The sequence below is a fragment of the Furipterus horrens genome, unplaced genomic scaffold, assembly GCF_987537825.1.
Source record: "Furipterus horrens unplaced genomic scaffold, mFurHor1.1.pri manual_scaffold_2, whole genome shotgun sequence".
NCBI lineage: Eukaryota > Metazoa > Chordata > Mammalia > Chiroptera > Furipteridae > Furipterus > Furipterus horrens.
In genome coordinates this window covers 214,002,866-214,030,597 of record NW_028327172.1, presented here as the reverse complement: position 1 = coordinate 214,030,597, position 27,732 = coordinate 214,002,866, and the positions used below count along the sequence as shown (strand labels likewise).

General features: G+C 62.8%; 1 protein-coding gene across 1 annotated transcript; it reads right to left on the bottom strand.

Annotated features, from left to right (window-relative positions):
- Nucleotides 1-473: 473 nt before the first annotated feature.
- Nucleotides 474-27,308, bottom strand: WDR1 (WD repeat domain 1). The gene is made up of 15 exons (XM_090267075.1): nucleotides 27,278-27,308; nucleotides 26,722-26,843; nucleotides 20,307-20,397; nucleotides 17,836-17,983; nucleotides 16,584-16,764; nucleotides 11,287-11,364; nucleotides 10,871-10,951; nucleotides 10,400-10,633; nucleotides 9,588-9,680; nucleotides 7,933-8,084; nucleotides 7,392-7,479; nucleotides 5,083-5,193; nucleotides 3,927-4,100; nucleotides 2,327-2,471; nucleotides 474-1,387 (listed from the first exon to the last, which is right to left on the bottom strand). Exons 1-15 carry the CDS (start codon nucleotides 27,291-27,293, stop codon nucleotides 1,281-1,283), a joined length of 1,821 nt encoding a protein of 606 aa, XP_090123201.1. The 5' UTR covers nucleotides 27,294-27,308; the 3' UTR covers nucleotides 474-1,280.
- Nucleotides 27,309-27,732: the final 424 nt, after the last annotated feature.

Genomic DNA, 27,732 nt, shown 5'->3' with positions numbered 1-27,732 from the left:
CCTGAGACACTGCCACCATCAGCCCTGCTTCAGAGGAGGGACAGACTCCCGTTGTCAACGGCCCCAGCACGCAGCCCCCTTTCTGTGTCTACACGAGTGAGCTTAGGAAAGGCCCCGGTGACGGAGGAATAAGGGTCCAGCGCTTTCAGGTTATCAGTGAAGAGATCCAGGCTCAGAGGCCAGATGAGGGGGTGGCCCGCGTCACAGTGACTTGGTGGTTGGCAGAAGGGGGCTCCCGCCCACCCAATGGTGAGTGTGACAACCCCAGAGCCCAGCGCCTCCCTGACGGCACGCCCAGTCCCCAGGTGCCCGCCACAGGGTCAGCCATCCACGGCGAAGAGAAAAGGTATTGAAATCTCTCGGTCTAATCCCGTAAAGCGCTCAGTGCCGTCACAAGTGCAGGGGGAGGGACCGCTCTCAGCCGACACCGACCAGTGACTCCGACACACACAAAAAACGCCCCATCACCGTGCTGTATGCTTCCTTTTAATTTCTGCTCTGAAAAAGGGAAGGTGGACATGACGACAGGTTACAGCGACTTCATCTTTACCTTTAAATTAATCGTTGCTCTTGGGGACGGGAAGTGGGGAGGGGGACAGAAGAACGTCCAAGGCTGACAGTAAAATGGTGACAGGACACCTCGGTCTGGCTAGCAAGGGCTCTAAATCCTGGAGACAGCGCCCTTGACCCCCTAGCTTGTGAACGACAAGCAACACTTAAGACACATTAAAAACCAAAAAAAAAAAAGAAGCAAAAAGCCCTCATGGCTCTGTTCTTAAACTCAAGCACGAAAACTGACTGAAATACAAGGTCACGCGTGTGCCCGTCGGCTCTGAGGCTTCCTGGAGGTAACGGGCGGCGCGGCTGACGCTGCGGTACCGCGTGACGGGTGCGCCCCCTCCCCCAGCGCAGCCGCGTCTGCGGCGGGCGTGGGACACGGCCTCCCTCGCTCCACGGCAGGAGCCACGGGAGCGGTCTGTGTGCTTTTGAGGCTCTGCCTCTGGAATGTTCCGCACGCGGGCTGCGCTGGGGCGGGTCTGAGTTAGGCTCCACACGCTGTTTAAGTGCTCGCTTTATTTCTTATGTGCAAACTGTCACTGTCTAAAGCTTTCAGAAGGACGTGGATAGACACGAACACCCTGCGGAGACGAAGGTCGTCGGGAGTGAGGGCTGCTCCCTCCCGAGGGGCGCGGGGGCGTTACAGAAATATTGAGAGAAATGCTGTGTTCTGCTGCGGTTAAACTGTAGTCCCTGATTCGGTCCGTCCGAAGGCGGGGTCCTCAGTAGCTGATTGTCCACTCTTTGACAGAGGCGTCGTGGGAGGTGGTGACCAGCGTGCGCTCGTCCAGCCAGGCCAGGCTGCTGACGTGGTGGAGCCGGTGTGCATCTGCGGAACAGGAACGCCGTTAAAGGAAGCCCAGCTTCTCTGCGCCTCGGACAAGGACGGGGAGGCGGCCCGTGCCAGATACAACCGCTGGGCCCCGAGACACCCCCCCCCCGCCCGCTGTTTCGGAGCTCCCTTCCTCTCTTCTCGGAAGGGCCAGGGTCTGGCAGGACGGCGGTGACAGCAGGTGTTCCCTACGCTGGCTCTGGACACATCGCAGGATGACAGCCTGCGATGTGAGCTGCTGCCACCGTGTGGAAATAATACGCTGGGTTAAACGGAACGGACTTAGAAATAGCCGGTTTCTTTTCTAAACGTGGCTGCGAGAAAAATTTCAAGTCCATGTGTAGCTCACATGCTGCGTCTCTTGGACGCCGCTGTAGCCGAGATGCAAGGCTGAAGGATGGGGGAAGGAGGGGCTGATGATGAAGGAACATTCTTCTTCCCTCAAAGTTTGCTGAAAACCTAGCCGAGCCCAAGGTGACGGTATGAGAAGTTTAGATCACGGAAGGTGTCATGCTCTCGTGAAAGAGACCCCAGCACCCCCACCGCCCGGGGGCCCATGGCGAGAAGTCTGCGACACGGAAGAGGCCCTGACCGACCACACTGGCGCCCTGGCCTTGCCTTCTAGCCTCCAGGACGGGGAGCAACTAGTTGTCCTGTGTAAGTCACTGGCTGTGTGGAGTTGTCACAGCTGTCTGAACGGACTAAGAGATGTCAAGAGTGGCCCCTTGACGCAGCACGGGTCGCGTGTACGGAGACCACCTGCTCTCACACTGGGACCTCTCGGTCCCTCCGAGAGCCCAGCACGGACCGGCAGAGCCTGGGGTTTGACGGAGGGAGGAAGACACGCCTTCACCGGACGGCCTCCCCCGAAAGACAGAAGGGACACCGGAGCCCTGGGCCCAGCTGCCAGGGAGCCGAGGCAGGTACGAGAGTCACCTTGGATCTTGACCCTGGTCTCGGGGTCGCTCAGGGTCCAGACGTACACCATCATGTCCATGCCACCAGAGGCAAAGTGCTCGCTGTCCGGGGACCAGGCCAGGCAGACGATCTTCGCGTGGTGTCCATAGAACACATTGTTCTCCTAGGCATGGGTGGAACGGTCAGGGCTCAGGCCAGGGGAACGTGCCCTCCCCAAGCCTCCTGGTGACAATGCGCGCCAGGCAATGCTTCCCACTCCCAGCCTCCTCGTAAGAACCCACGAGGCCCCTGCTACTTCAGGGTGCAGCCCCGTGTCGAGCACCAGCCCCGTCCCCCAGAGTCCCCTGGACAGCGCTGGACATGCCGGCCACCCTCAGAGCTCTCAGCCCAGCGAGGCGACAGACAGCAGGGCCCGACCAGAGAAGTGCGGAAATGGGAAGCATGAGGGGTCCCCCTCTCTTCCTCCGCAGGGGACGGGGCGGCCTGGCAGAGCCCTAGGCTCTCAGGCTTTGCACACAGCCACCTGCAGAGTGCGCCCGGCCCCAAAGCTGTCTCAGGGGTTCCCAGTGTGAGAAAGCACCCCGTCTCGTTCCCCGTCCCCAGAAATGGTCAGCTTAGCTGTGGCTGTCTCTCTCCAGTTTGCCTGCTCCTGCCTCGGTGGGTTCCACCCTTGGAGACGGCGCCTACGTCCTGAATGAGGCTCGTCGTCGGCTAGCCATCAGCGCGGTCCCAGGTGAGCACGTGCAAACGCACGCTTCTGCCCCCCGCGCCCGCATCCCGCGTACATCTTACAGCAAAGATAAGCCGCGACTGAGCTCAGCACGCCGTCCGCCAGCTGCAGTACTTGGGGGAACGCACAGACGGCCTCTGCCTTACTTCAAATGCACCAGAACCTGAGCGGTGGGTGATGGCACAGAGCAACGCTAACGGGAGTCTAGGTGGGAAACTTCCCACTCTGCTGCACGTTTCGGGACTGTCATGGATGTCGGGGGTGGGGCTGGCTGGCGGCAGCGCGGGCCAGGGGCTGGAGAGCCTCGCTGTCAGGCGCTGCCTCTGCCTGTCCCTCCCAAGTGCGGTCCCTCTGTGCCGCAGGACAGACGTTGCCCAGAGGAAACGGGAGCTCTCGCCCTCACGTGTGATGCGCCCCAGCTGCTCCCTGCGCCCCGTTCTGCTCACAGCAGGGAGCTTCCAAGTGTCTGGGCCTCGGGCCTTCGCTCCCAGATCCACCGCCCAGGGTTCCCAAGTGCAAGGCAGTGCTGGCCAAGCTGTGCGTCCTTCCTGGACTTCAGACAGCAGTGAGACAAGAAACAAACCTGAGCCCTAGCCCTCGGCCCAGAGAAACAGGCCCAGCGGCCAGGCAGTCACTTAGCCGGCCCGCCCAGCTGAGGCGCACTCGCCAGCTCCCTGGCCTGCGGGCGACAGTGGCCTTTCTCACCAGCAGCCCTCAAGCTCCTGGGTGGCAGGGTCGTGTCCCATGTCACTCGTGCTCCAAGAGCAAAGAGGGGCATGGTCCTGTGTTTCTCCCTGGACGGCGACAACAGGAGGGTGAAGCCGCGGCCTGCACTCACCACCTGCACTGCGCAGCGCGAGGACCGACGGGGACAGGCCGCCCACTCACCGAGTAGCCGTCAGCAACGCTGAAGACCGTGACCACCTTGCTGGCGTCGCACACGGCGAGGAAGGCGCCATTGGGGGAATACGCCAAGTCAGTCACAGGGCCCTTGGCCTCCAGAAGCTTGCCCTCGTCCTTCAGCGTGGTGCCCAGGATGGAGTACAGGCGGACATTCCCGTCCTGCAGGGGACAGGGACAGGGGGCAGTGAGCCTCTGCCCTGGCACATGCGTGTACACACCCCCCCCCCGACTCGGGAAGGTGGTCAAGTGAGGGACCCTAGGCATCCCCGATTCTGTCTGGGTGCTCGGGACTCCCCACATCCTACAAATACTCCAGAAAGTTCCAGTGCAGGGGCTCACAAGCCAAGCTTGAGGAACACCGATGCTCATCAGCTCCCCGGGGCTCTGTAGGTCCCCGGCACCCCCTCCCCAGACCCTCCGTCAGACCCCTGGCTCCCTCTGGGGAACCCCTGCCCTGCCCAGCAAGTCCCCCATCCTCGTGGTGGCCCAGGGCACCCCTTCTCGGGGAAGGCACATCTGCACTTTTAGAGGCGCTCCCCAGGCCCCGGACCTTGGGTCAGGGATGCCCATGGCCAACCCCTGCCAGCTCCCGTCAGCCGGAGCCGCTGGAGGGACCTGGGCAGTGATGGTGATGGTCCCACCGGCCGAGGGAGCCTGACCAGGGTGGACGCACCTCGGCACACGCCCTTCAGGGCGCGGAGCCCTCCATTTCATGCCCCAGGGCCTGGCACTGAGAACCGCCCCGCTGGCTGGAATGAGCTGGTGAGCTCACGGGGCGGAGCGAGAAGGAAGTGCGGTGACCAGGGTGGGTGCTGTCCCTGCGACCACCCGAGGCTGCTCCAGCAGCAAACCAGGGACCTGCCACCACCTCAGGACAGCTGAGCGGCCGTGTGCCAGAGATAGCTCAAGGTCTCCTGGCTGGGCCCCAGGTGTCCCTTCCTTGGTGCTGGGCCGTGTGCAGGCATCGCCACAGAGTGGGCAGCCCTCGCGGACTGACGGTCACCACGGGGGCTGTCACTTGGGCGGCAGGAGGTACCCCAAGCTGGTGCCCAGGGTCCCAGTTCCACTTCCCTCCTATTCACCCAAGACACCCGCACAATCCAGACACCCCAGCAGAGGGCGTGCGGAAGAGAGGCCTTACCGTGCCCCCGACTGCCACCATGTCCCCGCCGGGGTGCACCGCCACCACTTCGGGCTCGTAGCCAGGGTCGTCGATGCTGGAGCACTTCCTCTGGTCCTTCAGCAGGACGATCTGGGGAGCACGCAGGCAGCCGGTGAGACCGAGGCCACAGGGCCCAGCGCTCGGTGCTGGTCTGGGCTCCGTTCCCGACCCAGTTGGGAGCGGGGCCAGGCGGGGGCCCTGAATTACGCTCCCCGCTCACCCGTCGACAGGACAGTGGCAGGTCCTCGTCACGGGATCACAGCGACCACCGGCTGCGATGCCCCGTCACCTCCCTTGTTGGCACTGACACCACGGCAGCACCAGATCTGGGGGAGCCGACGCCTGGGCTTGTTCCTCTAGTGGCACAGGGAGCGCAATCGACGCGCTTTGCTGGGCCAGCTCCCCGCGGGGGGGGGGACAAAGGCACTTGGAAGTGACGAGGCTGCAACCCAGCCCTGGGGACGAGCCCGACATGCCAGCGTTCTCAGTCCTGGTCTCTCGAGAAACCCCCTTGGTGACGCTGACCTGCCGCCTGTGAAGCGTCCAGCGTGGCTGGCATGAGCCTCAAGCCCGGGGTGACAGTGCAGCGCCCATCTTACAGAGAAAACGGGGACCCCAGAGCCACCACCAGCAGGCAGCCAGCAGAGCTGGAGGCCCCGGCCCACGGGCTCCCTGTGCACCTCCCCTGCAGGCCACCCCTGCCCTGGCTCCTCCTGCTCTGACGGGGACAGGGTGGGCCCTCAGGTGGGCTGAGTGCTCCGATGTCCGGGCCCTGCCAACGGGCTCTGGGCACAGCTCAGACTGCCTGAGTCTCAGCCTCCCAGGGGATAGGAGGCCAGTGGTGAAGGAGCCCAGGCTCAGGGTGCAGTTCCTAATAAAGGCAAACAAAACCGGCAGCTGCGCCCACTGAACGTGAGCCCCGCACTGGGCTAGCGGCGTCGCATGCGTCACGTCCCTGGAGGTTGGCAGGTCCACCCCTGCCCTGTACTGGAAACAGCACAGAGAGCCCCTCCCAGGTGCCCGAAGCCCACGGCTCACTCCCTCACCTCGAAGGCCGGGGGTTCAGACAGAGGCCGGGAAAGTGCCCACCGCCCGCCTGTCCAAGAGCGTCGCCTTCCAGCTCCTCCCCCACTCGGCCCAGGCGCTCCGAGCCACTCGCTCCTCTGTACCCCCACTGGCCACCAGGCTGTGCGCCACGCCTGCCTGGCAGGACGTCTGTGTTATCTGGGACACAGACGCCATTCTCCCCGAAGCCGTGGGGCTCACAGGACGGGAGGGGCGGGGATGCTGAGTGGCAGCTTTCTCTAGAAGGGCGCCTCTCCCGCCGGCGGGGCTCAGCCACGCCAGCCTCCCTGACCCACAGGCTGGGACTCCGGGTCTGACAGATGGCGCCTGCGGTAGCAGAACCCTGTGCCAAGTGGGTCAGGCTGGGGTCTCCATCAAGGGCACATCAGCCCAGAAATCCCCAAAGAGAAGCCATGTAGGGTCCTCAACCAGCCTGAGGGAGCTGAACAGCGAGCCCCGCTCTGGTCTGGCGCCCCTGCCATCAGGCGGCCTCAGGAAAGCCACCAGGTCACTAAGCGTTAGTCTCCTCCGTGAAGAAAGGCGCTCACAAAGGTGCTAGGAGCCTGCTGTGCACGGCAAGTCCTCGTCACCCTCTCTGTGAGCTCGGAGCTCCGAGGGTGAGGAGACGGCCTGCAGACACACGGCTCCGCCATGGCGGGCTGCGTCGTGCGCGAGGGGAGACGCGCCCGCCCGCCCTGCTGGGCTCCTCCGGGCGTCCGGCCCAAGGACACACTGGCTGCCCAGCTGCCTGGGTTCCAACCCCAGTTCTGCCCCGGGCCAGCAGCTTGCCCTCTGTGCCTCCGTTTCTCCGTGTGGAAGAAGGGGATGACATTGCACAGAAGGGACAGGACTGGTGAGTGAGTGCATGAAGGCCACAGCACTCCGTAAAAAGCTCTCCTTGAGCCCTGGCTGCCTGCTGTGGCTCAGAGGACTGAGCCACGACCTAAAAACCAAAGGGCCACCAGTTCGATTTCCAGGCAGGGCACGTGCCTGGGTTGTGGGCCAAGTTCCCAGCTGGGGGCCTGAAAGAGGCAACCACACATTGATGTTTCTCTCCCTCCTCCCTCCTTCCCTCCCTTGTTCTCTCTCTAAAAATGAATAAAGAAAAAAAATGTGTTAAAAAAAAAAAAGTCTGCTCCATCCTACGGTCCATGGGACGGCGTGGAATTCAGAGCGGGCCCCACAGCCGCCCACCCTGTCTGCCAACGGCGCACGGCCCCTACCTGCCCGATGCACACGACCACCGCGTACCCTCCAGGGCCGACGGCTACGCACTTGGGCTGAACGTCCAGTTTCACGACGCCCTGTCCGCTGCCAGAGAGAAGAACGTGTCAGTCTCCGTCCGCGGGGCTCAGGCAGGTGCCACACACACCAGCAGCAAACGCGCAGCATCTCCTGCTCCTGCTGAGCAGAAGGAAGCGCTGCTGCAGCCCCCAGGGAAGGGGCGGCTGGCTGAGCACGGCGGGAGTGACTCAGCCCGGGAGAAAGTCAGAAGTCAGGACGGGAGCTGGGAGCTGGGGCCCGGGAGAGGGGGGGTGAGGGGAGCAAAGGGGTCACGCCCACTGCTGCCCCACGTGGTGAGCACCACCACCTGGATGGCACCCAGTCACTGCAGGCTCCTCCTCTGTCCGCCAAACAGCCTGGCGTTTCCCGGTGCAGACAGAACCGAGCTCTGCTCCCCAAGCCCAGGTCACAACCGGCCTGAGGCCCGGCAGCAGGGCCGTCGGGGGCCAGGGGCCCGCTCCCGGAGCCCGGGCCGCTCACCTGTAGTCCCGCAGCGCCAGGCTGGTGTAGCGCACCGTGTCGTCCATGCTGCAGCTCACCAGCTGCCCTGCCTCGTCCACGGTCATCCGGGACACCTGGTTCGTGTGGCCCTTCCCAGCGAAGGAGTCGTTCTCCCCGGTCTCGGAATCCCAGTAATGTGGGGCCCCGTTAAGGAAAAGCCACTCTCCAGGATCGGGTGTGGGCCCCCCTTGGGGGGCGGGGGCTATGGGCAATCGCTCGTCCCGAGGAGGACACGAATGACAGGACAGCATGCACTAGGCCTGGGGCGAGCTGCCGGTGCACATCCAGGTCCGAATTTGAGAGACAGACAGACAGACACGTGTTCTGGTAAACCAGCAAGATGGTCCACAGGGCCAGTTATAACCCGACATGCCCGGCCAGAGCCCACCAAGCCCCTGGGGACAGCGCTGCACCGGCCAGCTGAGCAGATCCCAGGACCATGCTGACCAGCGCAGTCCGCAGTGCAGAAAGCTCCCAACCCGAGTGCGGCGGGCTGGGCGTGAGGACCAGGGCCTCTCGGGTAGCCGCTGTGTGACCGAGCCAGCGCCGCCTCCTGCTCTCCCGGAGGCTGCTGCCGAGCACGGGCCCACCTGCAGGAGGCTGGCTGCGCCCACCGCGCCGAGGACGGAGGCCCGGGGCCCCCCGGTGCAGCGCGGGCTGGGCTAGCTCGGCGGGACAGGCCTGTGAACCGCAAGCCCCGGGTGCTTGGCTGTGAGGCATGTGTTACGTTATTTAAGTCCCCGAGGTCAGCGTCCCGCTGCACCAACACGGGGTGGCAATGAGCTGAGCGGAGGAGGGGTGCCAGGAGGGGAGGACGCGGGCCCAAGCTGCGTGGCTGCAGACTTGCCTGCTCCTCCGAGAGGGGCAGATTCTAGCACTTTCCCCCTGTGAGGATATAGCCGCCGCCTTTACCCTGCATCTCCTTACACTTAATGGGGCTGGGGTGACTGATCTGCCTTCCTCTCCTGGGACCGTGGGGAGACTCCATGGATCGCCTGAAAACGGAGGTCTGCGGAGACAAGGCAGGCCTGTGGAGGCCTGAGAAACGGGGGGCCCCTGAACAGCCCCTTGCAGAGGGCACAGCCGCTCAGGGACCAGGAGATGTTTATACAAGGACAACTCAACATTGTCCCTGCTGGGAGCTAGGCTGGGTGCGGGCACCTGTGGCAGGCACCCTGCAGACACCTGCTCCATGTCAACATGGTCCTGGGAGGTGGGGTTATCAGCCCCAGGCCACAAACACGAGAGTGGGTGCGAGGGTGGCAAGGGCTGCCACACAGGTCTCTGGGGACCGTCTCTGGTTCCAAACCTGCTGCCAAGAGACACTTGGATAAGGCACTTGAGCAATCTAAGCTTGTTTCCCGTTTATAAAACAAGAGGGCTCCACTAAGAGGCTCCAAGTCCTTTTGAAGCGAAGACTCAGTGACTGCTGCTTGTGAGGGACGAGGCCCGCGTGAGTCATGTGCAGGAGGGCCCCACTCAAGGCTGTAAAGTGAGAAGTGACCTGCCAGGTCAGGGCTGTGGCTGCCCGCGGTGGCTGCTGCCAGCTGGCCGGCCTTGCCTCTGGCACCGTGGCAACAAGAAGCTCCCACGTCTCTGGCCAGGGGCCCTGTAGCCAGATCTGCGAGTCAAAGGATATTAATGTGCCCGTCGTGGCTCCCGGAGTAGATGTAGGACTTGCCGCCGTTCTTGTGCACCGTCAGGCACTGGATGGACTTGCTGTGACCCTGTGGGGCAGACAGACAGGGCGGGGCGTGCTGAGGACACACCAGCCGGCCTACGACACGCCAGCCGCCCCTGGCCGACTCCAATTGACCCCGGCTCCCTCTTCAGAGGGTGGCAGAGGCGGGGTCCCCGTGATGGCACCAGGGTCACCCCGAGGTGCTCCTGCTCCGGTAGCAAGTTTCCTGAGATGACAAAATCACTAGGGCTGACAATGGGAGAAGGCACGAGGGCAGACCCGGGTGACAGGGACAGGAGCCGGCTCCCTGCTGCCTGAACTCCTGGCCAGGTCCTTGAGGCCCCCTCCCCTCAGGCTCCATCGCTTCCGAGTCCTTTTCCTCCCACGCCCCTCACGCTTTCTGCTCTAACCACGAGGCCCTTGGGGGGGGGGGACCCCCACAGGATGCCCAAGCCCACCCAAGGCCACCTGGTCCTCCTCCAGGGCCTGCGGACACGCTCCCCTCACCCTGTGTTGGGGTTCTGGACGTCAGAGCCCGTGTACCCCAAACTGAGGGAGGCCGAACCCCTTGGGACAGGAGGAGGACAAGGGCCCCTGGCCTCCCACTTTGTAAAGTCACGTCCCCCAAAGCAATCCGTATTCTGCTACCTACCAAAAACCCGGGCCCAGCCAGCCACTGGTCTCCCTGTCTCCCCCTTTTCCGAGCTAGGCGCCCCGCTTTCTCCCTGCTGCCCCACGCAGGCAAGGCCTCCGGCGCAGCCTCACCTTGATGACCCGCAGGGGTTTGCTGGGGTTGTTTCTGTCCAGGTAGTTGATGTACCCAGACAGAGAGACGCTGAGAAGATGGTCCTTCTGCCACAAGCAGCCCAGCTGCTGGTCCAGAACGTTGGAGCCCATGGGAAACGTGGTGACGACAGAGTTCGCGTTGACGTCCCAAATTTTAGAGGTTTTGTCTCCAGAAGCAGAAAGCAAATGGGTGCTATCAGGACTCCAACTAATCTACTCGAACAAAACCAGGTACCAGGTGTCAGAGTCCCAGCGGGAAGTGGCCCCAGAAAGCACCTGGCCCCAGGCGGTGCGGCGCGCCCGGGCAGGGCTGGGACGAGCGCCCAGGCCACGTCACCCGCAGTGCGGGGCCCAGAAGCTCTGTCCCGCCACCCCAACCCGGAAGCTTCTAACCGCAGACCTGCTCAGGGGAGCCCCAGCCCCAGCCCCGACGCACAAGGCCACACTCACAGCGTAGATGCCTCCGTCGTGAGCCTTGCCGCCGCCCAGCGTGCACACCTGCTCTCCCGTCTTCCCGTCGTAGATGTGGATCTTTCAACAAAGGGGGGGGGGGTGTGGGTTACCTGTGCGCGCACCTCTAAGTGGTGAACGTGCTCTTAGTCACCAGAGTCCCCGACCGAGGCTCACAGAGAGAATTAAGCTAAAAAGTGCTAACAGATTTTGAGTTCTGCTCCATCTAAAAGGAGACAGAGAGCTGAGCTGCTGTGTTTTGGTGACAGCCTGTGACCAAGCCACGCTCCCGGAGGTGGGAAGGAGGGAGCTTCCTAAGCTCCCCACACCGAGACCGGCTTTAGCGAGTCTGCCTGTTCTGGGCAGTCACAGAGGAAACCAGAGGAGCCCCCACCTCCCTGGCCCCCAGCCCTCACCTGGCCGTCAGCGCTGGCCGTGGCAAACCTGTTCCCATCGGGCGAGAATCGCACGCAGTTGACAAAGCGGCTGTGGTCCTGCGGGAAAGGGGACAGTTACCCACCAACAACAGGAAGTCCAGGAAAGGCCCCTGTGAAGCATGCAGTGCCCACCAAACCGCTGCCACACCCACTGCGAGTTCACAGCCCGAGGGAGACTGCGGAGCTTAACCAGTCCCAGGTGCTCCTGACCGGCTGAGGGCTGCCTCAGCCCCCACGCCTCGGCCCAGGCCCACCTCTGCCTGGAAGGCCTCCGTCCCCCAGCCGAGCCTCCCTCTGCTCCATGCTCTCTGGTCTGCAGGTAGAATGATGCTCTTGCCCCGACTCATAGGCTTCCTGCCTACGAAGGCGAGGCCTCTTCCCCAGTCCCCAGGCCCGGCCCCAAGCCTAGCACACAGCAGGGGCTCACTGAGCTGGCAATCAACTGAAATTAGACAATGCTTACGACCTCCAGGAGGAATAAGGATCTAAATGAGGAGGAGAAATGACCTCCAGGGCCGTTCCCTGACCTGAGAAAGTAAAGAAGCTCATTCTCTACTCAATCGAGAAGGGTTTGTATAAGAATGATCCTCTCAGAACCCCAAAAGCAAAGCCTGGACACAGGCCCGGCCCCTTCTCCGACCGGCCACCGCTGCTCTCGCTCCCCACCCGCGGGGGCACATCAGCTCCCCTGAAGGAGGCTCAGCTGCCTGCACGGGGGCAGACCCTCACCTTCAGGATAAACACTAAGACCATGCTCATCAGCTGCCCCTCCTGGCCCCTTCCAAGGTCAAGCGCTGACTTATGCCCTCATTTATTTGGAAATAAGACACGGCCTTTGCAGATGTGATAGAGCTAAGATGAGCCCACTAGGGTGGGTCCCACTCCGGTGACTGGTGTCCTTCTCAGAAAAGGGGGACTCAGACACAGCACAGAGCACAGAGGGGGGACACTGTGTGAAGGTGCTCCCACCAGCTGGGGGCGCCTGGGCTGGCAGAACCTGGGCGAGACGAGGAAGGGATGAGAGGGCGCCCGGCCCCGCCGCCACCAGCCCTTGCCGACACTGGCCAGGCGGCAGCATGTTGCTGTGGCGGCCCCAGAACGGAACATGCGTGTAACCAATGCCGTCTGACGCTCACGGAAGAATCTTCAGGTCAACGGTGCCAGATACACAGGTGAAGGAACCCAGACCAGGAGAGGGACATCTGGTATGAGGGTCCTGGCAGGGCACCACCGAGCCAGGGGTCCAAGGAGCCACGTCCCTGCCAAGTCCTCTGGGTCGGCAGGACACGGGCTGCCAGGGGACACAGGGTCCCCCACGTAGGCACTGCTCTCCCACGGACGCACATGGTCCAGGTCGTACTTCCAGGCCAGGCCCTCCCAGGCCCTGAGGCCAAACCGTTTCTGGCCGGAAGAGATGGGGCCCAGAACTCGGGGACAGGCAGGCCAGGCCGGCCAGGCTTCCCGTGATGAGCCTGACGCCGTGATGAGCTCGCCCGCAGGTATAGCTCTGCTGACCCGAGAGGAAGACGGGGTGTTACCCCCCAGCCTGGCTCATGGGGGTCAGAGCGCCCTCCTGATGCGGCAGTGCCCAAGGTGATTCCGTCACAATGCCGCCACCTCTCCGCAGCAAGGCCTTCCCCAAACGCCTGTCCCCGTCTCCTCAGTCACAGCACCAGCTGCCTCGACGTTACCGGGACACGGCCCATGGCACGTGATCTGGCTCCCTTCCACTACGCCCCTCCTGGCCCTGTAGCAACGCAGGCTGCTGGGGGGCCCTGCTGGCCTGGGCTTAGTGGGGGCTGGACAGACAAATACCCCCCCCCATCAAGTACCGAGTGCTGAGCGGCTTTAGAAACTCCTGTCAGCTTTTCCTGCAACTGGAGCCAAGTGTCTCGATGAGAAGATGGCTGTGTGCTCCTGAAATAGCCCATTGAAAGGGAAGGTGCCACGAACAGCCCATTAACCAAAAAAGGGGAGCTAAAAATAGCCCCTTCCTCAGGGAGGGAAGGTCAGGGTACAAGGAAGGAACGGCTGGGCCAGCACCGCGGGGGCCTTACGGCTGTCCAACCCGGCTGCCATCGACTGCGCTGGCTTGCGGCCCCTGTCCCTCCCCCACCACCCTAGCAGCTCACGGCAGCCCTGGGGGTCCAGCCTCCGCTCTCGCTGTGGCGGTCCCGGCGTGGAAGGCCCTGGGTAGTGGGCCCCCTCCTGCGACCTTCCGCTCCAGCCAGCACTCGCTGACACTCCCAGGACCCCTCCGTTGTCATCAGCCCGCCCCCAACCACCACGAGCCCCCCTCCGCCACCTCCTCCCTCTCTCCACTGAGAAAGCAGACGTAAAGTGACGGGGCAGTGACTGGCGCACCTGAGCCCGTGTCACTGATAGGGACAGAGCGCCGCCAGCCGCCATGGCCCGACTCCAGGCAGCTCAGGTGTCCCTGGGGAGCCCTCCCTGGTTCCAGCAGCCTCCGCTGTCCCCCCACGTCGAATCCCGGGCCCACCTGCCTCACGCCCCTGCCACGAGCTCCTGGAGAGAAGCAGGCCTGGGGCAGGGCGCGGGCCCCCACGGTCGGGGCTCTGAAGCGGGCTTCCTCCCCGAACCGGGAGTGCTGCCTCGTCCTCCCTCGGCCGCCGCCACCCCGACCCCGCACGCCGGCCCTCCTCGCTCGGGAGCTCCTGAGCGGCGCCTTCACCTGCCCCAGCCGGGCTGGGGGCACAAAGGGGGACGCTCTCCGCCTGCCCCTCCTGTTGCCCAAGGGACAAAGTACCTGTCCTCCTCCTCCCTGGGCCACTCGCTGGCCGCGTCACTCATCCTGCCACCAGCCAAGCCTTGCTCAGGAGACCAGGGGGAGGAGACGTGCCCTGCTGACCTCCCAGCGCAACCGTCACCGACGCCACGTGGCCCTGCGAGCAGCAGGCCCGGCCAGCGCCAGGCCAGGGCGGCTGAGGACGAGGCGGGGCAGCGTGTGCGCCACCAGCACTAAGGGCCGACGCTGCTTCCTCTGCTCTGTCGTGAACAAGGAAACAGGTAGGCGGAAACACTTCTGCTTTCTCTGCCCCGTCGTACGGAACCAGGAAGAAGGAAAAACCACCACCAGAAATCCCACTTTGCTTAATTGTCGAGGAAGGCAAGCCTTCCAATGACAGTCGCGACTGAAGCCCTGCGGTGCTAACAGGGAGTGAAACGCCCTTCCTGGACCCCCTGCAGGCAGCCAGCTGCAGAGCCCCACCTCCGCCCCGAGAAGGCCAGGGGCCCCCCACTGCAGCTGTGCTCACGGGTCACACAGCGTCAGTTCTGCTTCAACATGGGAGCGGCAGCTGGGACCTGGGCGGACAGGCAGCCTGATGCAGGGCTGCGAGGGCCTGGGGCAGATACGCGCCGGGAGTCGCGGGTTCAGCCCAGTCGCCAGCACTGACGGGGAGTTTGGGGGGGTTCTCAAGCACTCTCCTGTCCTTTCCACGCTGGGCCAACGGAAGCCCGAAGTTCTGCACAGACCTTCCCCCCAGACCCCCAACTCAGCGGGGCCAGAGGAGGCGGGCCTTCATCACCCTGCTACCCCGCTTCCTGGGAGGGCTGCGGGGCGACCGGCCTAAAGGTTGCAGAGCCATCGGCTGCCGTGCTGGGCCGATCCCAGTGTCCCCCACTCATGTTCACAGTCCCTTCTGATCTCTCTGAGGTCCCTACGCAGGACCCCTGCGCGATGGGCTCCACAGGAAGACCTAGGATGAGCTGTGAGCCCACCCTGGAGACAGGCGCCAGCTGGGCAAACCTTCCTACCCCCCGTCTCGGGTGGGAGCCGCAGGGTGAGGGCTGTATCTCAGGCCAGAAAGGGGAACAGAAAGAGAAAGGAGATTCTGGCCAAGCGAACGCATGGAGAAGGCTGGACGGGCAGTGAGGGCACAGGCCGGAGGGAGCCCCGGACTCAGATCCCGGCTCCCCCAACCCGCCGCTGAGCCTGTGTGCTACTGAATCCACACCTGCGAGGAGGAACCGACCCCTCCCAGGCAGGGGAAGGACCCCGCCCACTGCAGCCCAGATCCTCCCCAGAAACCACACAGGGCCTGGGGGGGCGGGGGCGGACACAGCTCCACTGGGACAGCCAGGAGGCAGCTGTCTGACTCAGCATGACTCACCCCACATTCCTCGGTGCGTGTCCCCACTTAGGAAACACCAGCCATGAACCGGCCTCACCAAAGCCCCACCCCACCCTCCACAGTTAGGCAGCGGTCCCAGGAGAGGGCACACACCACTCAGGCATCAGCCAGACCCTGCTCAGCGGTCCCCTGATGGAACACAGGCCACCTCACTACCACCAGGGAGCCCCGGGAGAGCCCTCGGGACCCAAGCGAGCCCGTGCCTGGAAGTTCCGCCCACGGCCCAGGGCCTGCCCGCAGGCACCTGCTGAGGCAGCGCTGTCAAACGTCCCAGCTCCGCCCAGCCCGATGTTTAGGGTTCACTGGGCTGTCATCAAAGCCAACAGGAGTCTTCAAGGAGCCTCCTGAAGCGCACTACCTCACCGAGCCCTCGATGGGGCAGGACACAGAGCCGCGCGGGGCCTGCGGGAGGCTGTGCACAGCCCAAGTTCCTGGTTAAAGTGCTCTGAGGCCGACGCTCCCACACCCACCTTGCAGACGGGAAAAGGGAGGCCTGGAGAGGGTCAGGCCCTGTGCAGTCAGGAGCATGTGGATAGTGGGGACCAAGACCCCAAAGCCATTTACAGCCAAAGCCTGTGACACGTCCCAGGGGCATTTAGAACGCCTGTCGAATCTGCTCATCATGTGTCACTCTACGGGGTGTCCCTGCGCCCGTCATCCTTCCCCGGGAAGGCACTGGAGACAAATCCCAATATCCCTGGAAGCTCACCTCCTCTGCCACTTTGGAGGCTTCAGCAGGCCTCAAGGCGGCACAACCAGCGAGAAGGCGGATGCCAGCCCTGGGTGGCCCCTCGCTAACAGGACACCCGCAGGCCAGGCTGCTCGGCTGGTCACCCCGCTCACAGGCGCCCCTACCCCCACCCAGAATGCACAGTGTACCAGGGCGAAGCCCCAGGGTCCCCCTGCTGGACTGGAACCGTCCCCACCACTCTAAGTGCAGGAGGACGGGGGACTGGCGTGCTGTGCCCTGGCTGACGTTCCCTCACGAGCCCTCCTGTCCCCCACACCATTGGTGTGCCCGTGACCTCTCTGCCATCAGCACCTAACAGGTTTAGACTCCACTGGCTTCACACACAAACCACCAAGTTCAGGCAAAACCATGCCAGAGGGAAGTCCACTTACGCCAATTGTAAACTTGAACTTGAATGGTGGCCCCTCAAAGAACGCGGCGCAGTTGTCGTCGCTGCCCGTCACCAGCCGGTATGGCCGGCTCTGCTTGATGTCCACGCTGTTGATGACTTTGTTGTGCCCCGTGATCTCGCCCACCGAAGAGCCACTGTCCCACAGGAAGACGGCGCCAAACCTTTACCAACGAGAGGAGTCCCAGGAAGCAAAAATGAACCCCGAGAAGCTGGATGGCACAGTGCAGCCTCGCCCGTGACCGGCTGTGCACACCCCGCAGGCAGGCACCGTGGTTTTGCTCCACACGGTATTTATCGAAAGCACCAAGGACACGTGCCTTTCAGAAGGAACTGGAGACCCTTCCAAACATGTCTGATGGCCCAGAGCCAACAAGCCCCCCACGCAGAAGGTGTCTTAGAAAGCACCTGCCGCAGGACCAGCTCAGGGGCTCCCTCGTCTCCTTGCTGGGCGGGACCAGGAAATCCACGCACACCACCCCCTCCTGGAGACCTGGCTTTCAGTGCAAACGTACTGTTGTGGGTACTATGTGCAGTCAAATAAAGACGTTGTTAAGACCCACAAGAATGGCCTGAAACACTATGGAAGAATTGATACCTACCATGATGTACATTAAAGAGCCTCCTAGTAAGAGAGATAAAGACACGTGCCCACCAAGTTCAAGCCCCTGAAGGCAGCGCAGTACCCTAGAGGGACCCCTGACTGACCCTGCTGGTCACTAGACCCGTGAGTGCAGCAGCCACCGAGGGCCACCTACTCAGTCTCCACTCACCCCATCTTCCTTCGCAGGGGACCTGGGGTGACGTGCCCAGCTAGAGAGAATGTCCAGTCCCCCATGCAGGCAGGTGTGCCCTGTGGCAGCCGCGGGAAGGGACCTGGCCCTGCCCTTTAGGAGCGCCATCTTTCCCTTTCTCCCTTTCCCTCTCCCTGCTGTCTGCAATGCGGGCACGACCGCAGGAGTCCCAAGACTTTAGAGGCAGAGAGACGGTGCCTGGGCCGTAGACAAAGCCAGAGGGGCTCCCCTATCATCACATGCCACTGAGACCCTGAAGGAGCCGTGACCCGTTGCTCACACCTCTGTGAAGAAGGCCCGAGGGCCTGGCACCTATGGGGACTTAACACATACTAGTCCAAGCTGGCACACGGGAGTCACTGCACCCCTCCCACCAGGGACACTCACGGAAGAAGCAAAGCAGGGGACATGGGCAGGGAGGGGCCGAGGCCGGAGACTCACTTCTCCCTTCCTTCCCCGACCACTGCGATCCTCTTACTGTCTTCCGTCCAAGCAATGTCCTTGATCTTCCCAGCGAAAGGCTGATATTCATACTTCAGGAGGTGCTCCTTCTGCGTGGTGTCCCAGATCCTCAGCTTCCCAGACACATCTGTGGGTGCGACAGGGTGGTGAGAGCCGCGTGGGCCCAAGGCTGCCAGGCCCGCTGCAGCTGGCCACAGTCGCCTGGGTGGGAGGTGTGCTGCAGGTGACCATACCCGGCCACTCACCAACCAGAGGCCACGGCCGGGTCTGTGCCCCCCACCCATGACTGCCGGATTACGAGGTCTGCACGGGCAGCAGAAAGTCGGGGGCACTGGGAACAAACCCGGGACGCAGCCTCGTTTTATAACCGTCTTTCTTTATAGGGGATCAAAATGGCCCATGGCCCTCGGGCAACTTCCTTAGCACTGGACTGAAGTTCTTCATGGTTACAACATGGGTATACCAGGGACCCCTGCCTCCCCCAAACTGTCGCTGCATTGCCAACAGAAACCAGGCGCATACTGCGCAGCCCAGGGCACGCTGGGGCGTGCGTGAACACCTTGGGTTCCAACATTCAGCAGACGAGGACCAGCCAGATTCACGGAGTCTGCGAGATCCAGCAGAGGGCTGGCACCCCATCTGGGAGCAAGCGGCAGGCTTCTGAGGCCCTGGGAACCCCACCCACGCGGGCCCGGCAGGCCCTCGGGAACACGCTCAGCCCGAGAGCTGGTGCTTGCTCAGCTGCCCCCTCCCCCCTGCAAACCGCACACACACACAGGGTTTAGTTTAGCCCAGGGCTCTCATCGCTGCAGCCCATGTCTTCCTGTCTCCGATCGGGGCCAAGGACCCGTGTGCTGCAAGTGCGAATGTGCCCTCCACCCAGGGACACCTGGACCCACGTGCAGCTGGAGTCTCCCGGGTTCCCCGTTCAACCGGGGCGTTGGGAAGAAAACGTCAGGCCCATCCTGACTTGTGTGGACTGTCCTCTGCAACCGTCTCTGTACCAGTCTTTCTCAGGGACGTTGCCTCAGCATCTGAAGGCCCGAGATCTCTGTGGGGGAGAGCACCCTATCTGGGGACACGGGACATGGCAGCCTGGGCTTGCCAGGGATTCAGCTGCCGGGCTCGAGGTCTCAAGGTCCTGGGCAGGGAAGCTGCACACGCAGGGGGGCTCCCACCCCACTCTGCTCTCCTGAAAAAACACACTCTTAGAAGGCACCAGGGCCAACTCCTGGGGTTTTAACGAAGAGGCATTCTGCTGGCAAGCTAGGCCAGAACAAAAACACTTCAGACGGCTAAAATAAATCAAGGGTACAAATGAGAGCAAGTTTTACGAACGGAGTCGGAGTAGGTCACAACGCAGAAACCTAAGTGCCCTCTACGAGCCAGACTCCTGGCCAAGCCCTTCACACACAGCCCGGCGCGCCTGGCTGGCACTGAGCTCAGCCAGCAATGCCTGTCACCCTGGCGCGCCCCGGCTTTGGTGACCAGACACTATGGTCACCTGTCGTCAGGTGCCTACTACACAAGAGCCGTCCTATGTAATTTACATGCATCGCCACACCGGACCCTTCCCAAAGTGACCTGGTAGGTACTAGCAGCTCATTTACAAAAAATGAAGGCCCAGGGAAGGCCGCACAGCCAGGGAGGGGTGAGCCCTTCAGGGACAGGTCCCTGCCGGCCTGGGGCAAGGGCGGGGCAGACAAAATAGCCACTGTTGTGAGTCCCAGCCCTTCCCTACTGGCTGATTAGTTCCTTCAGCCACTTGGTCCTCTCTGTCACCCTCTGGGGCTGTGGAGGGCCACAGCAGCTCCTCACCAGGCCCTCCCTGGGGCCCGAGATGGGTTGGGCACCGGTGAGGCAGACAACAGACCCCCGCTGAGTGTGTGACTGAATGGGACGCGGGGTCAGGGTAAGTCACTAACTCTGCGCCTCCCGTTCTTATCTGTGAATGGAAAAGGATCCACCTCAAAGGACCAGGCGAACAAAGGCAGCGTCAGAGGGGAAAGTGCTCTGTGCCCGGCCGCGCGCTGCGCCAGGGTCTGGCCACGGAGCAGAGGCCCAGACCAAGAATGAGATGGGCGCTGGCCGAGACTGAGGCGGCCACTGTGCTGGGTACCAGGCAAGGAGCAGCAGATAAGGGTGACACCAGACAAAGCCTCAATTCAGAAGCCCGCGGGCACACACGCGCACGCACACACACACTCACGAGCCCCGGTAACCCTGATCCGGCTGCCTCCCAGGCCCCTGGCCAGCCTCACAAGAGCATTTCTGCTGACCTCTGAGGTCCAACCAGCTGGCAGGCTGCAAACTAAAAAGTAATGGAACGGGGCTCTGGGAGGGCTTACACTTTTCTTATTGGCCCCCAGAAGCCAATCACAGTGGCTCCCTAGGCCACCCCCACACCCCTTCACCACCCCCCCCCCCCCCCGGGCCCACGCACACAGTACCTCCGGAGGCGATGTAGAACCCGCTGGGCGCGTACTTGGCCGCCACCACCTGATGCGCGTGCTCCGTGTAGATGTCCGCGATGGCTGGATTCTGTGGGGGTGGAGCGGGGGGCGAGTGAGCGCAAGGCACCGAGGGGGCCCTCGAACTCCCCTCCCCTCCCCCAACGACTGGATGTCGAGGGGAAGCGGCACGAAACTGAACTCAAAAGCTTCGGGAAGAAAACCCCAGACGCACGCCTACCCACCTGCCTACCTCTAGCGGTAGGAGTCTAGGTGCTTTTAGCTCTTTTTTGTCTGTGGTTAGAGAGGTCACGGTAATTCCCTCTCCTAGGTATTTGTGACTACACACATGAAAGTCTCCTTTCCAAAAACCTGATTCTGACGTTCTCCTACCTACGCATGCTGCAGCTGATTCTTTAAGTCGCAGCAGGACCCCCGGCTCAGAAGCAGCTCTGTCCCCGGCTGCCACACAGGGTGGGACCCAACACCACCTTTGCCTGAGGTACGAGAACAGACTGGGGCACGGGGCTGGGAGCCCCTCCTTGTCAAAACCCTTGTGGGAAGTGTGGGCTCCTGCCCCTTGCATGGCAAAGGCCAAGGCTGGCTGGACTTTGCAGCAAGAGCAGGGCCAGCATTTGGGACTAGGAGCATCTCTACTACCCAACACTAAGGTTTTAACAAATGATTTACTGAAAGCAGATCCCAGCACCCACCCCCCCATCCCGAGATGCTGTTGATTTGTCTCTGCGGCTGAGCCTGCTTTCAGGAAGGAATAAAGACTTGGCCCCCGAATCCCCAAAACCCACGGTCAACACCCTCTCAGAGGCAGCTTCCCACGGGTGAGGCTGCTGCAGGTGCAGCTACTGACCCCCAACCTGTTCTGGCCACATAGAGGTCTCCCCTCCCTCATCTCCTTTCAAGATCCGAGGCTGGACTCTGCTCAGCCTCCGGCCACAGGACCCCACACCCCTCCACGCCTCCCAACCGAGGCCAGAGCAGCACACCCTAACTAGCCCTGCGAACCACCAGCCACCTCCTGCCAACCCTGGCAGCCCCAGGCCTCTGAGAGTGCTGTTCCCTCCCCCAGCAGCACCTCCTAGCTGCTCACACTACTTATGCAGCAGACCTAAACAAAGCCACCTCCTCCACGAAGCCTCCTGGGGTGGCCTGTCCTCTCCTCTGCTTCCCAAGCACTCCACATGTCCCAGGGGCAGCTAGGACGCACACTCCAGTCCCTCACCTCCAACTTTTCTTTGATCTCCTTCATATGCATTTATCACAGCAAATAACAGGTGCTCAAGAAATGCCCTCTGAAGGAAGTTTCATGGTCCTTCTCTCTCTCCCCTAAGAGTTAACACTTATTATTATGTGACTCATAAATTAATTCACCTTGGAACAAACATTTGCTAATGAAATTAGAAAGATGTCAGATATCCAAAAAGATAGTATGAATGGCAGATAAGCAAGTGAAAAGGTGCTCAGCACCACCCGTCCTCCGGGAGATGTGAATCAAACTACAATGAGATACCACTCCATTCTCACCAGAACATGCCACCAAACAGCGAGCATGGGGGTGGGGGGACGGGTCGCTGGAACGTTCCACGCTGTTGGTGGGAATGTGGACGGCCAGAAAATGGCTGGGCCAGTTATTTATAGCTAACCATGTACTCACCCTACAAAAGCCCAGCAATTCATTTCCAGGCATTTACCCAAGAGAAATAAACGTGCAAGTCCACAAAAAGTCACGGGCATGAAGGGTCGGAGATGTTTTCTCCATGCCGGCCTGAAACTGGAGACCACCCGAAGGCCTCCCGACAGGAGACGGAGAAACAAACCGACCCAAGTTGGCAACAGAGGAACAGCTACTAGCACCCCAACAATGCGGTGAACCCCAAACATAATGCAGGACGCCTGATGGGAGACTCTAGCAAAGGCAAACCTAAGGTAACAAGAGCAGGTCGGTCCTTGCTAGGGGCTGGGAGTGGAGGAGCCGACTGACCACAGGGGCCAGAGGGGGGCTTTGTGGAATGACTGGAATGTTCTTTGATTACTGATTATGGGCGTGGTTACAGGAGCGTATGCGGTTCACAGAAAACTCAAGCTGGACATACTTAAAATGGACGGATGTGTCTTCCATCTACATTACCCCTCAGTAAAACTAAGGTGCCTGGTATCCATTAAATGTCTGCCTAACCCAACCTGTTCTTGCCCAGATTAGCCCTTCATGTTCCCCCATCCCAGCACTGAGTTCCCCCAAAGATGCCACAGACGCAGTGTGCATGGGCCACGACCCGAGGGCCTCGTGCAGGGGTCTCTCTCTAGACCCACAGAGGTCTTACAGCCCACACGCTGGGCACTACCAGCCCACTTTACAGATGAGAAAGCCCCCCACGCTGGCACCGACAGCCCGGTGACCCTTCAGGGAAGGCTGGATGACAGGAAGAGCAGGGAGCGGCCCTGGGAGGGGGCTAGCCTAGGAACTCCCCCCACCCCACCCCCGAACAGGCAGAGCACCTCAAGTGCAGGGCAGGGTATGTGGAACTCCCAAGGTTGCCCCCGGCAGGCTCAGCCCCAGAAACCGGGGCTGGACAAGACATCCCTCTTCCAAAGCAACTGGGCTACCAGCGGCAGAGACACTCCCGCTGTCCCCAGTGTGTCCCCCCACTGCCCGCTCCCAAGCCCCCCGCTGTCTTGGAGACCAAGAAGCAGGATTGGGGTGAGCAGCTGATTCAGGGAAGGGCGTCAGGGAGGGCGCTCCCGTAGTGCTGCTGGAGGGCAGGCTCAGCACCCACCTGCAGACTGTCCCTGCCGCCTGCTGTGCAGAGGGCCCTCCTGGGGAGCACCGAACTCCCCACAGCTTTCCCAGCCCTGCCCTGCCCAGGAGACCGGCCCCACCCAGCACAGAAGGGACAGGTACCCACATATGCTGCCCGCCAGCCCTACCTGAGCCACCCCCGTGCCCCCAAAGAGCGTTCGCATTCCTCAGTTTGGGCGCTGAGGCAGGGCCAGAGGTCACCACAGCACTGCACCCTGTAACACTGAGGGATGGCCCTGTATGGGGTGAGGCAGGCGGCGGAGGAAGGGCACTTTCCAAGGGCTGGAGCCGGGCGCAGACCCGAGCGAGCCATTCCCAGGAAGGGCCGGCTCCCACCGCCCAGCCAGAAACAGGACGGCCTCCCCGCTGGCCTCCCGGGGCAGGCTGCAACCTCTTCTTCTCCTGCCAGGAAGGCTTTGACGTCTCTCCACCCTGCGGGACTCCAACGGGACCGAGGACGCAGCCAGACTCCTCCCCCGCTCAGCGGACACGGGACTCCCCGCCTAGGTTCTCCCCTCCCCTGCTGTCTCAATCCTCCTCCTGGAGAACTCTTACTCATCCCCCAAAACCCAACTCAGAAGTGCCCTTTCTCCCGCGCCTCCCTCACTGCTCTGCGACCCCGATGGGTCCTCCCTCTCGTTCCCCACCAGTCAGGACGGGAAGTGCTAACCCTAGTGCATCAGAATGTCATCTGTCAGTCCTCCAATGGCACTACGGACACTTTGGGCTGCATCGTTCTTTGTCACAGGGCAGTCCTGTGCACTGCAGGGTGTGTGACGACATCCCCGGCCCCTACCCCCTCGTAGAACAAAAATGCCCTCGGGTATTGCCAAACACCCCTCAGCATGGCGTGGGCAAAACTGCCCGAGAATTACGGGTTTCCATCTTGGGCACTGCGGCCACGGGCAGGGCTCAGCAAGACGGGGGCTGGATGTGTGCGGGGACCCCAGGAAGCCAGGGCCGCTGGGCGGGCCGACGAGCGCTTGCTGAGTGACGCACACGTCCCCGAGTGGCTTCCCCTAACCCTGCCTCCAGTCTCAGACACAGCAATCTAGTCCCTCCACTGCAGATCCGACCGTTAGCTGTGTCACTTTTCACCGGTGCCCTCTGGACCAGGGCGGGGCCCTGGAGCACGCTGCCTGACCCGGCAGACCTGCAACCTCCCAGCTGCCCTCCCCGAGCCCGCGGGTGCTCGGAGCCTCCGTGCTGAGGGCCCCACGGCACCTCTGCTTCCTTCGTGCAGCCTCGAGGAGCGGGAGGTGTGCCCCGAGGCTGGACGGAGAGGCCTTATCAGCCGCAGGGCGGAAGGGCGAAGGAGCAGCTTAGTCTCCCGTACCCACCCAGTGCAGGGCCGGGAGCCCAGTCCGGGCTGTTTCCGCTTCTGCAATGCAGGATGGAGCTCGAATGGGGGTGGAAGCAGAAGGAGTGCAAACGTGTCAGATGCTGACGTTACTTTGAATGGAGCATCAGTAGGGTTCCGTGAAGAGTTAAACATGGTGTGGGAGAGAAAGCTGGAACCAAGTCCAAGGCTGGAAGCCTGAACAGCTGGGGATGGCATTGCTGTTCCGCGGGGAGGACACATGGGAAACCCAAATACGGGTTGGGCGCGTTGAGGGTCCGGCCCCCACCTCCTTTTCCCGACCCTTCTCTGTGCCGAGCCTGCCCTCTAACCGGCTGTCTTCCTGCCATTCCTGCCAGGCCCCTGCACGCTGACGAGCACTCTGCTCTCCTAACAGAGTCTCACCAGCTTCACTGCAGAGCCAGCAGCCCCCGAATCAAACCAGGGCCACGTGCCCGACTCACACCCAGAGGATGGAGGGACACACCAGCAGCCTCCGATGCTGTCCGGGCCCTGCAGAAACTCAGATGGGTGGGAAGTGAAAGCAAATGCGCCCTCAAAGGAGAACAGTAAACTTGGGGGCGGAGGGGAGGAGCTCAGAAGACAGAACAGCGCAGGCTTCCAAGCCAGGGGATGCCTCTGCAAAGGGGGTGCGTGTCCACGGCTGTGAACAGCTTCTTCACTGGAACCAGCTCCAGTTCTTGGCCTCCCTCCCCTAACGGCCTGCAGCCCTCTGCGAGCACTGGGCCCACTGTGGGGTCGCAGGAGGTGCTCAGAGTCAGGACTGTTCGGGGTACCCGACACAGCAGCTGCCCCGTGTGAGCTCTGCATCTGGAAGGGAACGCATAGGCATCTGCCTTGTCCGGCAAACCCAAGGGGTCCACGCTCTGCATGCCCGAGAGGCTTTCTTCCATTTCACTTGTCAAATTACAAGTGAGTATCAACTTAGGGCCGTCTCAACTTCTCTCGACTTTCAGGCCCTCACTCTGGCGCTCTCTGGATCATCAGTACCTAAGTCCTTGGCGATGCTTCCGCCAGTTCTGAGCGCGACCAGAGCCACTTTCCAGGAACCCGTGTGAGTAGCAGAGCGGCTGTTAGCACCCGCAAAGCACATTCACACCCACCCGCCCCCTCACTTGAGGTGCCCAGCAACCCTGGGCAGGGAGTGCCAAACGGAGCTCCCGTTTCCCAGCAGAGAAACAGCAGCGGCCGGCTTCACCAGAGAGATGGGGGCAAAAGCCAGCAGCACCTCGACCCCCCCCCCCCCCAGGCCTCTCCTTTCCCGGACAAGGAGACGGAGGCCCACAGAGCCTCTTCATTCCCTCAGCCAGCTGCGAGGTTCCTGAAGGCAGGCACATCTGATCAGTGACAATCCCAACAGAGATGTGAACCTGACACCCCTGGGGAGCATCACAAAGCACAATCATCCACCTCCGTACTGTGCAAGAGGCCCGAGCCTGGCCGAGAACCCCACCCCCACCCCAATGGTCCTGCTGGCACCTCTTGCTTCCATCCCCCATACTGTCACCCGAACTGAGTTAGGGAGAAAAAAGACCCCAGTGTGCAATCCCGGCAGTGAGGAGAATGACAAGCAGACTGGGTCGTTTCGGTAATCCCAGAGCCGTCACAGCAGCGGGCAAGGATTTCCCAAGGAACTGGCTCTGAAAGCGCTCTCAGCCTGGGCACAGGATGCCAGCCTGGGCCGGTGACTCATGGGAATCAGCCGGTTCCTGACTCTGCCCTGGGGCTCGGATCCGTGGGGGGAAGGTGAGGCTGGAGCAGAGGCCTGGGCCCCACCGGGAGACCCTGGGTGCTCTTAGTGACGAAGCCTGGTGCCGTTCACCAAGGGCTGGGCGCGTGCCAGTGGTGCCGGGCTGGACCTCGCCTCACCATCTCCGTTTTACCGAGCAGGAAACTGGGGCTCAGGGATCAGGGAGGCCGAGGTCCCCAGACACCCCGAGGTCAAGCAGCAGCTCCTGCGCCTGGGGGACCCCGCGAGTCCAGAGCCCTCCCCTATGGACTGCACCCATCTGAGCACCAGTTTCCCCACGACGAGAACCGGCTCTGGATGAGCTGGAAACCCTCCTCCTGGGCTCCTAGGGGTGGTCCCAAGGCTGCGCGGGGCTGTGGCGTCCCCTCCTTCCCAGGCCACTGGGGGGAGGGGGGTGATCGGACGGAAGGGGAAGGAGAATTAACCCAAGAGCCGCGCGGCCCGCTGCTCGGGGACGAGCCGGTGCCGGGCGGGGAAGGGGGGCACTCACGTCGATGTTCCTTAGGATGACACACTTCCCGTTGGTGTAAAGGAAATTGTTGCCTTTGGGGTCGCCGCCGAGGATTTTGGAGACGCCCCTCTCCACCTGCGGGAGGCTGGCGAACACCTTCTCTGCGGAGACACACACGCAGCGGCGCGCGTTAGGGGCGCCCCGCCTCGGCCCCCGGCCCAGCGGAGGGCCGCGGGGAGGGGAGCCGGGCGCAGGGCCGGTCTCAGCCGGTCACCTGTTGCCTCCAGCGGGAGGGGCGGCCGCCACTCTGGAGGAGCGCAGGGAACCGTGCGACTTCCTGGTCCTCGACCCCCCCCCCCACGCGAGGCCCTTCGGGGACACGGGGGCTCCACCGGGCCCGGCCGCACAGCTCCAACTTTGGGGTCCCCGGGGCCCAGGTCGCCCCGAGGGCGGCAGGACACTCGCCAGCCCGCGCCCGCACCTCCCCCCGACCCGCGCGCCCGCGGACCCCGCCGAGACGCCCACGCCCCGCCGATGGCCGACGGGGCCGGTGGTGCGGGCGCCCACCCCGGGGGCACCGGGCCGCGGCACTCACTGATCTCGTACGGCATCCTCGCCCACTTGTTACCGCCCCGCGCTCGCCGAGACCCTCAGGGGCCGCCCGCGCCGCGAATCAGACCGCGCCGAGGCCGAGCCGGGGTTCAGGACCGGAAAGCGGCGCCGGGCGTGCCGGGCTCGGAGGGGGCGGTCCGAGGCCGGGGCTCCAAGGTCTGCTCGCGCCCTGCCCTGCGCGCAGCCGCTGCGGACGCGCCGAACCCGGAAGCGCGGCCCCGCGCGCGGCTCGCCCCCAGCTTTGACCATATATAGTCAAGCGCTCGGCTCGGCGCGGCGGCCCCGGCGAGCCTGCGCGGACCTGGCCGCGCCCCTCCCCCGCGCCGCGGGCCCCGCCCTGGCGCCCCGCCCCCGGAAGTGGCGTCACCCGGCGGCCCTGCGAAAAGGCGGCGCGGGCAGCGTCCCGCATCAGAACGTTCCTGGGGGCGGTTGGGAGCG